Source organism: Conger conger, chromosome 3, assembly GCF_963514075.1.
Source record: "Conger conger chromosome 3, fConCon1.1, whole genome shotgun sequence".
NCBI lineage: Eukaryota > Metazoa > Chordata > Actinopteri > Anguilliformes > Congridae > Conger > Conger conger.
Genome location: NC_083762.1, coordinates 74,384,847 through 74,399,017, shown reverse-complemented (window position 1 = coordinate 74,399,017; position 14,171 = coordinate 74,384,847). Strand labels below are relative to the sequence as shown.

The 14,171-nt window shown below is 44.6% G+C and overlaps 1 protein-coding gene across 2 annotated transcripts in view; it reads right to left on the bottom strand.

Moving 5' to 3' along the window:
• LOC133124380 (short transient receptor potential channel 7) overlaps positions 1-14,171 on the bottom strand; it is a 58,367-nt gene that overhangs the window by 19,172 nt on the left and 25,024 nt on the right. For both annotated transcript variants that reach the window (XM_061235536.1, XM_061235535.1), the window contains exons 3-5: positions 11,857-12,021; positions 5,128-5,344; positions 2,522-2,755 (exon numbers count right to left, since the gene is read on the bottom strand). In XM_061235536.1, coding sequence (XP_061091520.1) covers positions 2,522-2,755; positions 5,128-5,344; positions 11,857-12,021 — 616 coding nt within the window. The remainder of the gene's footprint in view (positions 1-2,521; positions 2,756-5,127; positions 5,345-11,856; positions 12,022-14,171) is intronic.

The following is a 14,171-nucleotide window of genomic DNA, read 5'->3' as shown; positions in this document are numbered from 1 at the left end:
TGGGAGGACTGTGATGGATGGAGCCTGAAAACCAGCAAGTGAAGAAAAACTCCCAAGTTCAGGGGCTCTATCCATCTATCCATCCATCCATCCATCCATTATCCTAACTCGCTTATCCTGAACAGGGTTGCAGGGGGGCTGGAGCCTATCCCAGCATACATTGGGCGAAAGGCAGGAATACACCCTGGACAGGTTGCCAGTCCATTGCAGGGCACATACACACCATTCACTCACACTCATAACCATACCCATGGGCAATTTAGACTCTCCAATCAGCCTAACCTGCATGTCTTTGGACTGTGGGAGGAAACTGGAGTACCCGGAAGAAACCCACGCAGACACGGGGAGAACATGAAAACTCCACACAGAGAGGCCCTGGCCGACGGGGATTCGAACCCAGGACCTCGTTGCTGTGAGCCGGCAGTGCTACCCACTGCACCATCCATGCACTCAGGGGCTCTAAATGGTGTACATACACATATTGTCGACATACTGTATGTTTTCAAGTTATATGTAATGAAATTCCATACAGCATATGTTTTGGAACTTTATAAGGTGCCAGGAACACGAGAAACAAGGATGAAAAATAGGTTTCTGTTCCAAATGTAGAAATATTTTGATTGCCTGGTTCAACTAAACTAAAAATATTTATTTGAAATAAAATATAACTAGAAGACAATTTATAATCACAACAATCACAACATTGAAACAACAAAACAAAAGTGACTCAAAACAAAACTGATTCAAGGATATAAGGATATTCAAGGATATTAAATACTGTATTTCATAGCAAAATTAAACAGCAATTAAAAAACAATAGTTAAAAGGAAGTGAATGAATATAATGTGTGTGTGTGTGTGTGTGTGTGTGTGTGTGTGTGTGTGTGTCTATGTGTGTGTGTGTGTACATTGTCATCTATGCAAGTGTGCATTCTGAATCACATCCTCACAGGAAATGCACACTCAGTGCTATTACATCCTCACACCACAAGATGGCACCATTGATAAAGACACACAACGCGTGGCAGAGGAGCATTTCCCCTGTTTATTATAGCTGACTTACACATGTTTTATTAAAATCAGGTTCTGATCTCTTATTCTTACTATTTGTACAATATATGACATTTGTTGTGGTTGGTTTTATATTCTGATTTCACTGCAGCAAACTTCCCCGGGATTACTTTGCTCCTTCAGCATGAACTTGTGCATGAACAGGTTGGACATCTACGCTCAGGTTTTGAACCTAAATGATTCCCTATAGGCAGAATAAGAGGAAGGAGACGCTCAGAGATTTGCAAGATTTGGATAGTGAAACTGAGTTCCTGTCAACTAACTAAATTGATAGGAACTCAATTTAATAACACACACACGCACACACACACACAGATTTTGTGATACAAACTTACAAATTAAATCTCCCACTGTACTGTCTGAACCGTCCTCGATTTTTCGATATCACTGACCGTTTGACCGGTGTGTGGAGGGGAGGATTTTGGTCCATAGCTGCAGGACATATCGACAGCGAAGACAGATCCATCGCTCGCCTGCCAATCATCCGGCCCACCAGCAGAATGGAAGCAGCTCATTTGCCCAGGCAATGCACCATGGGACATTTGCAGCAGAGTGGACCATCGAGTGATTGTGAGTGCACTTTAGGAATGTGGGTACATGTCTGCATAACACATAGGCGCATCTAATTCTGATATGCTGCGCTGGAGACGGATTTTTAGAATATACCAAACCTCAGTTGCCCAACTCAGTTGCCCTATTGGATCCAGATATGACCAGCTTGATATACTGCTTCAAAACATAGCTTGAGCTGGTCAAACCATGTTGAGTACAGAGCTGGCCTAATTGCTCAACCAGCTACCGGCTGCTTCAAAACCTAGCTTGAGCTGTTTTTGTCAACAGGATGGTGCTTGCTGTACTCCACAGCAAGTCTAAAACCATACTAATTCACCATCGCACCCCTCCAGGTTCTCCACGCCCAGTGTACTAAAACCATACTAATTCACCATCGCACCCCTCCAGGTTCTCCACGCCCAGTGTCCTAAAGCCATACTAATTCACCATCGCACCCCTCCAGGTTCTCCACGCCCAGTGTACTAAAACCATACTAATTCACCATCGCACCCCTCCAGGTTCTCCACGCCCAGTGTCCTAAAGCCATACTAATTCACCATCGCACCCCTCCAGGTTCTCCACGCCCAGTGTCCTAAAGCCATACTAATTGACCAGGTAATGATTTGGCTGTTATGATATACAAGTAATCAATGTTATAATCAAAGTAATATATGTTGTTACCTTAAATAAATCACAGCTAAGCAATGAATCAGCTAGCAGGCATGTGTTAGTCTGCTAGCTGACATTGTTAGATTGTTAGTCACATTCATTTGTATTAAAAATGCTTTGGCTGCAAACTGAAAGTAATGTTTTCCAAAATCGTTCAGCACTAGTTCGCTGCAAACGTTTGCAATGGTGACGCAGGTCAGGTGTGGCGGCTTGCAGGACGGCGTACTGACCGTAGGTGAAGTAGGCCACGTCGGCAGGCAGGGAGGCGTTGCTCAGGTCGTTGTTGGACACGTGCAGGTCCACGTACAGCTGGGCCTTGGAGGCCTTCAGGAAGGCGATGAGGCGGGCGGTGAAGGACGCCACGAAGATGGACAGCATGCCAAAGTCCAGAACGTTCCACAGGTGCATCAGGTACTCCCGAGGTCCGTCTGCCCAGATCTCCTTACACTCTGACCAGATCATCCCTTATGGAGAGAAGAGATCACCTTACACTCTGACCAGATCCTCCCTTATGGAGAGAAGAGATCTCCTTACACTCTGACCAGATCCTCCCTGATGGAGAGAAGAGATCACCTTACACTCTAACCAGATCATTCCTTCCACAGAAGAGATCACGTTACACACCGACCAGATGTGCACACATCTCAATGACCTGGGTCAAGCACATTATTTATTTCTCAAGTAATCTTGTCTGGTGCAATTCAGGCAAGTATTTTTTAGGTTCCAAAACACCAGACAAGCTCAGTAATTAATAAAAAAAGTACTTAAATCCAATTACATATTTCACCCAGGTCTGACTCTCACATACACACACACACGCTCCCTCCCTGTTAACGCCCCATAACAGAGGAAAATAGCTAAATGAAATAATCAGATTCATCTTTTTTTTTGCAATGAATGAATCTTCAGAGAACATTCATTGCAGTCAGTCCACCCGAAGCGAGATCAGTGACATCACACTCCTCACGCCCACAGAACGGGGAAACGCTGAGAGAAGGCGCGGTGTGGGGAGAGAGGATCTCACCTCAGCCCTCTTCAGTATGCATGCGGTGGATATTTTTCTATCCCAGTGGGTAGTTTTGGAAATAAAATCTGTCACAGTTTCTTCCCAGGCTCACTTCAGAGGCATTATTTCAGAGTCTTGCTGACCTGGGAGAAACTCTGTCATCACTGGTTCTGTTCTCGGATAAATATACCCACAATGCACTAGGGTGCAGGGTACTTGGCCAAATTCACAAAAGCATCCACCCTCATAGTTCCTGCTCAAAGCTGCTTTGTGGTTTTCTGTGACTTATCAATGACATTTTAACCATAAATAAAATATTTGAAATCATTTCAATTTAATGGTCTAAATAGCAGAATTTCCCCCGAAAAATGTGACTGAATACTAGATTAAATTGCTGGAGGGAAATCATTTTTGACATATTATTTCACACATCAAAGGCAAGGTTTGGTAGGTTTCCAACAAGAAGTAAAATTTTGTCGATCCTCTGCTTTCAGTAAACTTCAAAAAGCAACAAATTTTCTCATTTCAATATTTAGTTAACTGTCAGGCACAGTTGTGAAGCTGTGTTGTTTAACCAAATGGGCAGCCTGCCACCTAGTAGCTAAGGCACATGACTGGGACCCAGAAGGTTGGGGGTTCAATCCCCTGTGTAGCCACATAAGATCCGCACAGCTGTTGGGCCCTTGAGCAAGGCCCTTAAACCCACATTTCTCCAGGAGGGATTGTCCCATGCTTTGTGTAATCAACTGCCAGTCACTTTGGATACAAGCGTCCGCTAAATTGCAAATTATTATTATTATAAAAAAATGTAGCAGGTTCAATTTCCAAGTAGGACACAGCTGTTGTACCTTTGCGCAGGGTACTTAACGTGCATGCTTCAGTACACAATATATCAGGCTGTATAAATGATTACTATGCAAAATAATGTAAAAGCGATGTAAATGCTCAGGATGAGAAGGGCTGCTAAATGCCCCTAATGTCAGATAATGTATTTCACTACTGCCAAGTGAAGACTTGTGGATGCTCTTGGCAGAAAATACAAGTCACTCCCACTCGAAAATGGTCCTGTTTCTTAACAGGATGAAAGAAAACAAAGTGACCCAGATCCAGGTGTAAACAGAACCACCTGACCTAGTTGCAGGGAAAACAGAACCATCGGATGCAGTCCCAGGGCACAGCTACTAAACATATTAATAACATATAATAACATTATAATAACATACTACATTTATTAAATGTCTTACTAGATCCCAGTTAAAGGGCAGTTTAGACAATACATATGGGGCGACATGGCTCAGGCAGTAAGAGCAGTCGTCTGGCAGTTGGAGGGTTGCCGGTTCGATCCCCCGCCCGGGCTGTGTCGACGTGTCCCTGAGCAAGACACCAAACCCCCAAATGCTCCGAGCTGGTTGGGGCCTTGCACGGCAGCCAATCGCCGTTGGTGTGTGAGTGTGTGTATGAATGGGTGAATGGAGAAGCATCAATTGTACAGCGCTTTGGATAAAGGCGCTATATAAATGCCTGCCATTTACCATTTACATATCGCACTCACATTAATAAACATGAGGGGAAAAAAAAGACTTTTTGCGCACTATGAATGAAGGGACTCTGGGAAATGTCGTCAACTCAGCAAATGCCTTGGGTGGGCTCACAGATCCAAGCTTACCCTAAACACTTAATTACATCGAGCACTTCTGAATTACATCAGAATTGCATCGAGTGACCTCATAAATGTATTGCCTGGAAAACACTGTGCGAGATCACAAACCCAACTGACCCCACATCCGTTTCACCCAAAATGCACTGCGAGAACACCCAGGTGACACTCACCCAGCACCCACTTCATGATGAGCATCTCCGTCCAGGAGAACTGGGTGGTCTTCACGCGGAAGATCTGCCGGGGGTGGTCCGTGATGGTCTCGTTGGGAAGGTTCTTTACCCCCTCGAAGCGGTCCGAGGCGTTCACCACCAGGAGGCCCAGGAAAATGGTGAAGGACACGGCATGGGCCACAAACTTCATGAAGGGACTCCGCAGAATCTGACCCAGCTGCAGAAGGGGACACAAACTGCTCTGATCCACTTACAGGAGCAAACAGAACAACAAAGTGACACAGATCCAGGTGTAAACTGAACCACTTGACCCAGTTACAGGGCAAACAGAACCAAAGGGTGCAGCAACAGGTCACAATTCAAAAATCTATTGGCATACCATATTGACTTAAACAAAACTTTCACCAACATGTTTTACAGGAACTAAACAAGCTCTATTCCAAAGCAAGGGCACCTATGTTTTCCAACAATTTGTTCAAGTAACCATGTCCTTCTTTCTGTTTCTTTGTTTAACCACCTCAAGAGATAATGCTCTTCATGGGCGCAATCAATATGTGTAATCACCAGTCTCATCAGAAGGTCTGCATTAATGTCTAATGGCACGCTCATGGTAATATCTAGAAAAGTTTCATGCAACACAAAGCTTGCTTCACTTCTCTCACGTCAATGCATGAAATGAGATGCTTTTATTCAGAGCTTATCTTCAGTATTGTAATGAGACTTCAATTCTCTCTCTCTCTCTCTCTCTCTCTCTCTCACTCTCAAATAGAATATATTAGCTTGTTTTAAGTTACTGTTTGCTTGACTAATGGCATTGTCTTACCCCATATCTTACCCATACCGGCAAATCTTGAAATGAATAAAACTGTCTCACTTCATTAGTAATATTTTAGCAATAAAGGAATATAAATAATTTTTTTCAGTCAAAACATGAGACTAAAACACTTGTTTTTGCACTCATTTTGCAGTGCAGCATCCATAGACGCTTTCGCTGTTTATTCGTTCGCTTGTCTAGGCTGGGTGGCAGTGACGAAGGACGAGGGGGCACTCACGTCTCGTCCGCTGAGGGAAGGCGCGTGTCCGAGCCTCCCCGTCTACCCTATTATCCGTGGAAACGGCGCCATCCCGCCAGAGAGCACCGGCGCGTATCGGCCGGATCAGGAGCGGTTGGAAAAACAATTTAAATTTCAACAGCCCCAACGAACGAAAAGTCCGTATTCCATTACTCCCCAATTACCGCGAGCGTACACGCCGATCTCCCACCTGACAGCGGCTCAAACGTAACCGCAGGGAAGAAGTTTATTCTTTCGCTCAGCTAGTTCACTCCTTCTTCTAAGAAACTGAACCAGGGCGTCCTGAGATCAAATCTCACGGTTTGGCACCGCTGTTATAGCCTACTTGTACAATGCACAAAAAGTCTTGTCTTAACAAGTGTTTCGGTCTTGTAATGAAACTTCGAAAGTCGAAAATATTAACTTGTATTAAGTTACTGTTTGCTTGCATTAGCACATCTTTAAATAAATCAAACGCTCTCACCTCATTGGCAAGAATATTGTCTTATTTAGCAAAAAGGTAATATAAACTAGATCTTAAATCTGTATCATTGTCTGAGCAGCTGCATTAAAAAAATCCGGTATTCAAAACGGCAGATTCCAGCTGAGTGCATATCTAACGCAGGCCCCAGAGAAGAACGTCTGTTGTCCAAATAAATGATATAATATGAGAAATAGGGAAATTGGCTTGATGGGTAGATCAGACTCCATGTTAACACATGTGCCACAGTGCGCAGCTGGATGCTTCGAAGATTTAAATATAATGTTAATGCAAGCTGACAGAGCACCGCTAACGCGCTAACAAGAGGTCCCGCCCACCCGCCTGATGTGCGTGGCTGCAGGGGGCTCAAAGCCTGTAATAACACATGATAGAATTAACTTTATTCATCAACATTAGGGAGATCAGACTGCCAACAGCAGGAATAGGAACACTACAGCAGTCTAACGCTACAGAAACAGGGGAGGTGGGCTTCTGTAGATAAACAAACAACTTATTAAAGAATAGATTGACAAACAAAACGAACTGGGTGCAAATCCAAATAATTAGCATACAGTAAGAAAATGGAAGCACTCCAAGGGAGAAAAAAATGCCTCGCTTTTCCTTTGACTTTTTTTTTTGTTTGTTTTGTCAATCTAGACAGAGCAGCAGAGTAAACACATTTATTGTACAACCCGATTGAGATTGACAGAAGAACAAAAACAAAATTACAAAGAAGAGGAAAACGCCTTGGTGTGCCTTCATTTTCTTACCTTAACACGGCAAAAACACCGCAAACGGAACAAGTGGTCTCGGGTGTGGGCTTCCAGCGGGCTAAAGATTAAATAGGAAAATGCTAAATTGTGGCAATGCCAAAGCCTTGAGAATAAGAAATGTGTGACAGACAGTATAATTGTGTTCAGGGGAGCAGGAAGCCTTCTCCCGGGGCTCTGCAGTCCTGATTGCCGCCGTCTGATGTCACCGGCTGATTGTGCCAAACTAAGCCGGAGCTCAGCGAGGATCACATCTCCCAGCATCCCTCAGTAATGTGGCGAATTTCAGCCGCGGGTCGTCAGACCGCCATCAGAACGCGACTCACACGGGAGCGCCGTTTAAAACAACCGCAAACAGCCTGCGCAAACATGCGCCGCGTGATAGTCACGCACATGAGAATGTGGGACCGAGCCCACAGCGCACACACGGACAAACACACACACACACACACACACACATACTCACACACACACACACACACACACACACACATACTCACACACACACACATACTCACACACACAAACACACACACACACACACACACACACACACACACACACGGACAAACACACACACACACATATACATTCACACACACACGGACACACACTCACACACACACACACACACACACATTCACACACACACACACACACATACTCACACACACACACACACTCACACACACACACACACACACACACACACACTCATCACGCCACAGGGAGGAACTGAATTACCTTTATAAAAAGCTGCAAAGACAGTGGGGATAGTTTGTTTACCCACAGGTTGGTGATTGGGCTGACACTTTGCAATAAGGAGTTGGGCTATAGCCTTATGTCAGCGATCATCAAATCATAGTCCTCAAGGGCTAAATAATGCTGCCTCTCCACTCTCCCTTTATCTGGGAGACAGGTGCGAAGACAGTCTGCCCAATCAAATCTGGCCAAGCACTAATTATTCAGTGCATTACCCTGGAGAAAATAAAACCAGGGCAGGATATGCATTTGTGGGCCAGACTTGAGCTCTGATTGGCTCATTCCTGTCTTCCGAGCCGTTATTGGCTCATTCCTGCCCACACAACCTCATTCTTCCTCCAGCGCTCTGCCAAAATGTCTTCAGCCATCTTTAGTGGCAAAACTCTATCCTGTCCCTAATTACAGGAATCAATGAAGCAATCCTTCAATTAATCCCACCCTCCTTTCGCTGAAGGCCAGACAGGACTTCATCTATAATGATTCCTTTGCTCGTTCAACCGTGTTTTTCGCCAGGGGTGGGGTTTACTCGTGTGAAATCCGGAGGGCGCACAGCGCTACGTCTCCTGTAACCGGATGGAAATTCGGGAATAATGGAGCGCATAGCTGCTGTTTGTTTTTCATATTACCTGCTGCACTAAAGATGTGATCTATCGCAGAATCATAGCTCAGTGTATTTCCGCAGGCGAAAGCGAATGTTTGTTCTGTTGCTAACAGTGACACGGACGCAGGGTGAATATCAATGGCATATAAACGCTGTGTGTGGCTGGGCCAGGCGCCCCTGCATGGTGGAATGTACAGTGAGGTCTGCAAGTATTTGGACAGTGACACAATTCACAGTGACACGAAAGGGCTGTAATTCATATACAATGCACTTGATATCAATATAATATCAATAATTAAAGCTGGCAGTCTGCACTTTGATTTGAAGACACAGTATGTATTGTATTGTACGTAATACAGCCCTTTAGAATTGTGCCACCATCCAAATACTTATGGACCTCACTGTACTGTATGTGGTAGCAGGTACGACACAGGTTCAGGTTGCAGGTACAACGTGCAAACAGCAGATGCAAAAACATAGGTTTCAGCCAAGAAAATGTGAAATTATTACATTTAGTCAATTGCATATGATTATGATGAAAAAATTGGATTCTCCTTGGATAATTGATGGGTTTAATATGTTTACAGAAACAGTCAGCTGCTACATGTAGTCCATGCCAATTCATTTGAACACATTACATTATATTACATTAATGGCATTTGGCAGACGCTCTTATCCAGAGTGACGTACAGTGTAAGCAGGAGACAGTCCTCCCCTGAAGCTATGCAGGGCTGTGCTGGTCTTAGTGTGGCTAGACTGGGGATCGAACCACTGACCCTGCAGGTCCCAGTCATGTACCTTAACCACTATGCTCCTTCCTGTATGTTTTTACTCCAACCCAAACAAAGCACACCTCATTCAACAGCTAGAGCAGGGCTGCCCAACACTTCATAGTAATGAGGAAGTAATCTCAGTAATTCCCATGTCGATCACCCAACCACACCCACCTTCCCACAATTCTTATACAATTATTTAGGCCTGATAGGGCACCCTCCTGGATGAGACAGAAATGCATACTTTCATCCACAATGGTTATAAGCTCTATCAGCTGATAGGACTTAGCCATATCCCCCCCGCCCCCCTTTCCCCCATCCCCCAAAATCTTCTAATTCCATGTGTGTGTGGTCTCGTCTGGCCTGCTCAGCGGGGAAAGTGCCACTCTACCCGGTAACAAGCAAACAGAACCGATGCTGAAGGTCAAAGATCAGCTCACAACATCATTATCTTTCCACCTGGAGACGACGCACCAACTACATTGCAGCCCAGTTTTCAGTAGACAACAGATTTTGTAATTTTTTTGGGTGCAGCACTAACAGCTTTGAAACGCTTATGTGTCCACACAAATGCAGCCGATGAACACTGGACCCAAAGGAGAGCTGAACAGCCTCAGGTAAAACCTTGGGCTATAACGACACAGAGCAATGGTGGAGAGATAAGGAGTGGTACATTCATAAGCTACTTAAGTACACAGACAAAACGTGTCAGTTTTTTCTGCTGGAGATGGCGTCAGCTAAAAGACGAATACGAGACACAGTACAAGACATCGATACAATCACACATACCACACACTCACTCGTGAACACACTTCTCTGAGCAAGAATAACAAAAGTGAAAACCACTGCAACAAACCCACCAAAGCTTTTACTGAAAGGCAACATGTAACCACATTCTCACCAAAGGCCAAAACCTCGCTAAAGGGAAAATACATCCGCAGCATCACTTGACTAACCTCAGACAGGTCTGCTTCATCTGGAACAGAATGCGATACACACACACATACACACTTCACAGACACACACCTAACACACACACATCCAACACACACCTCATCCCCTCCCATGCAGGGATGACCTCACTGCAGTGCCACACACAAACGCACCCACACACACTTGTGCACACAAACACACACGCACACCTAACACACACAAACACACATACGCCGGATGACCTCGCTGTAGTGCTGTGCACAACACACACACCAATACACACCTAACACATACCTTAAACCACACACACACACATACACACACACACACACCTCACACATACACACACACACACACACACACACACCTCACACATACAGTTGTAGGGTAACCTCATCGCAGCCGGGCACGTTCTCCATCAATAGAGAACTCATTGGCTCTGATACGGATCAAAGGCTCCCTAATGACTTGGAACACAGCGATCATTGATCATCCGCACAGAATGCGCAAACAGGGCCTGAGATTGGGAACGCCAGTCCGTGAACTCCCTGAGGACAGATGGGAAACAAATGCCATTCTGATATGTATATTCTATACAATAACGACACGGGTTCAAGTGTTTAAATCAGCGTCTTCATCCAAAAGAGCTTATTGATTGGCTCTGAAGCGTGAATGCTCCGCTGACCTGCAATCAGTCCTAATGACTTCATTGGCCGTCCCCCCAGCCAATCACAACAGCACATTTACTTATTTCTCTCTGTGCTGCACAGCGAGATGATAAAAGGTGTGTGTTCCACATAGAGCACAAATCACCGGTGTCTCATACTGCGCTGAGGGTGCTCGTGTGTGACCTGAATTCAGTCCCCAGTGTGTGCGTTATCTGCATCGATTTGGGGGTGACATTGGTTCAGGTGGTAAGAGCAGTCGTCTGGCAGTCGGAGGGTTGCTGGTTCGATCCTGCCCTGGGTGTGTCGAAGTGTCCCTGAACAAGACACCTAACCCCCAATTGCTCCTGATGAGTGTGTGTGTGTGTGTGTGTGTGTGTGTGTGTGTGCATTTGATGTGTGTGAGAGAGAATGGGTGAATGAGAAGCATCAATTGTACAGCACTAAAGGCCCTATATAAATGCAGACATTTACTCCGGTTTCTTTTAGGTATAACACCCTGTTTACCTAAGGGTATCAACATGAGTGATGTGAGGAAGCTCTGTGCAACAGATGTTGTAATGAGCCGTGGTGACCAGCAGGTGGCGCTGCACTGGTTGTGGCAGTCTGAGGGTATCAACATGAGTGACGTGGTGAAGCTCTGTGCAACAGATGTTGTAATGAGCCGTGGTGACCAGCAGGTGGTGCTGTACCTTGCTGCAGGGCATGATCCAGTAGGCGATGGCCAGGAAGGGCAGTCCGACAGTCACCCCCAGCACCGTCCAGCACTTCACCCCGATGGACTGCTGACGCAGGCCTGACAGGTTCTCGTACCAGATGGTCAGGAGCTGCTGCTGGCAGTTTGGGTGAGCTACAAACTGGAACACGGAGAGAGGGAGAGAGAGAGAGAGAGAGAGAGAGAGAGAGAGAGAGAGAGAGAGAGAGAGTGAGAGAAAGAGAGAGTGAGAGAGAGAGTGAAGGAGAGAGAGTGAATGAGAGAGAAGGAGAAAGTGAGTTAGAGTGAGAAAATGAGTGAGAGAATGAGAGAGTGAGAGAGAGAGCGAATGAGAGTGAAGGAGAAAGTGAGTTAGAGTGAGAGAGAGAGTGAGAGAATGGGAGAGAGTGAGAGAGAGTGAGAGATTTGCCGTTAATGTATTTCTTAACAAAGCCCACCCACCCTTTATTACTAAGGGTCAAAGCACAATAATACATACGGTTGTTGTTTTATGTGAACAATCGCTTAGGTGTTACTGTGCTCATGTGTGACAGTAAAGTGGATAAAGAGCATGAGAACACTCTAAATGCCTGTAGTAAATTTACCTTGGCTTTGAACCTGACAGTCTTACATTTGAATTCTACAGTGAAGATCTTTCCAAAATAACTAAAGCTGAAGGTTTAGTCCCTTTACAATGGGATTTTATTTTACAATCAAAGCCTGTTTTGCATTTAATGCATTCATTTAACGAAATTTGTCTCATGCCTCGCTCCTGCTCTTGTTGACTCCGGTGCTACCTTTTGCCTGACTGCTTCAGCGCGGTTCCGTGCATGCATCATTTACATTGCCCCATAAAGACTTAAGTTTTGTTGCTAATCATTCGAAATCCCCCACTTTGTACTTTTACGTCAGAGCATAGACAGGCCATTTTTATTGATATACTTTTTATTGTGCTCCAGCTGTTTTCACGTTGATCTACCTATCTCATACATCAAAGCATTTACCATTACTGATTACCATCTCGTGGTAATGCGCGGATTGAATTTCCCAGAATTAGGACTGGCTCTGACAGCAGGGCTTTTAATAATTCAGCCCCGTCACTCTGGAAACTGCTCCGCGAGGACTTTCAGCACAATGAGACTAATCACGCAGGACAAATTTAAACACTAATTTAAACGAGCCGAGTATCATTCAAAAGTAATAGTCATTCACTATGCTGCATTATGTATGGACACTGTGTGGGTTACGTACTGCTATGAATTATGAATATTTTGTAATGACACAACAAAATGAATGAATAACTGAACTGAAGCATTAATGTCATTTGACACTGGCTGTTTCCAGAGGGTGAAATCATTGATTAATTCCTGCCAGAGGTTAAATTCTGGAATAAATACCATGGGCTTGGACTGAAATACCTGGACATGCATAGCTAAATATTTGGGTCAATTTGAGTTCAGTCCAGACTTCAGGATCTCTGCTTCTCATACAAAAATAGATCATAACTCCGGTGGCATTTTTCCACTTATTGAAATGCACTGATACGAATCCTCATGAGACAGATTCACCCTCCATGCCATTTCTGCTGAATTTAGAGATAAAGGGTAAATGTCAAAAGAAGTGCAGAGCTAATAGGAAAGTGTGTGTGTGAGTATGTGTGTGCGTGTGTTTGTGTATGTGTGTGTGAGTGTGTAAACTACAACACAGTGAGATACTCTCTAGAGAATTTGATTCTGACAGAATATAGTGTAGAGGAATTTGGAAAATGATGTGAACTCATTTCCCCTTGTCTAAACAATAATGCTTTATTACTCTCATGTACTCAGTTCCCCTTCTACTTTAGATTTAAAGATGGGTGAACATGTAACCTTTTCAGAGAACTACAAATGCTTGTACTTCTATCCACAATCAGGAAATAAAGCTGGGCCAAGATTGAAGTCCGTGTAGGCCTGAATTATCCTGAACTGAATTATTCCTCGAGAAAGATTCTTGTCCATTCAGCAGAACATGCAACTAAATTACCAAAAGCGAGAACAAAACATTTAAAGAAAAGAAAGCGAGAAGGAAAAATCGATAGATGCCGTGAATTAGACCACTGAACCATACTGGCCAGACAGAGGCTTAGAGGTTTTTTTTTGTTTCAATCAGCGTCCATCTTCAGCACACGCTACAGAACATGCTACAGTGCCTTTGTGTGCTCTGTTCCGAGACCCTTTTCACAGGACACTGGCCTCAAGGTTAGGAAGGAGGGGGGGGGGGGGACTGGGCTCCCTTTTACCCCACAGATGTGTCACCTCCACCCACACCTCCCCG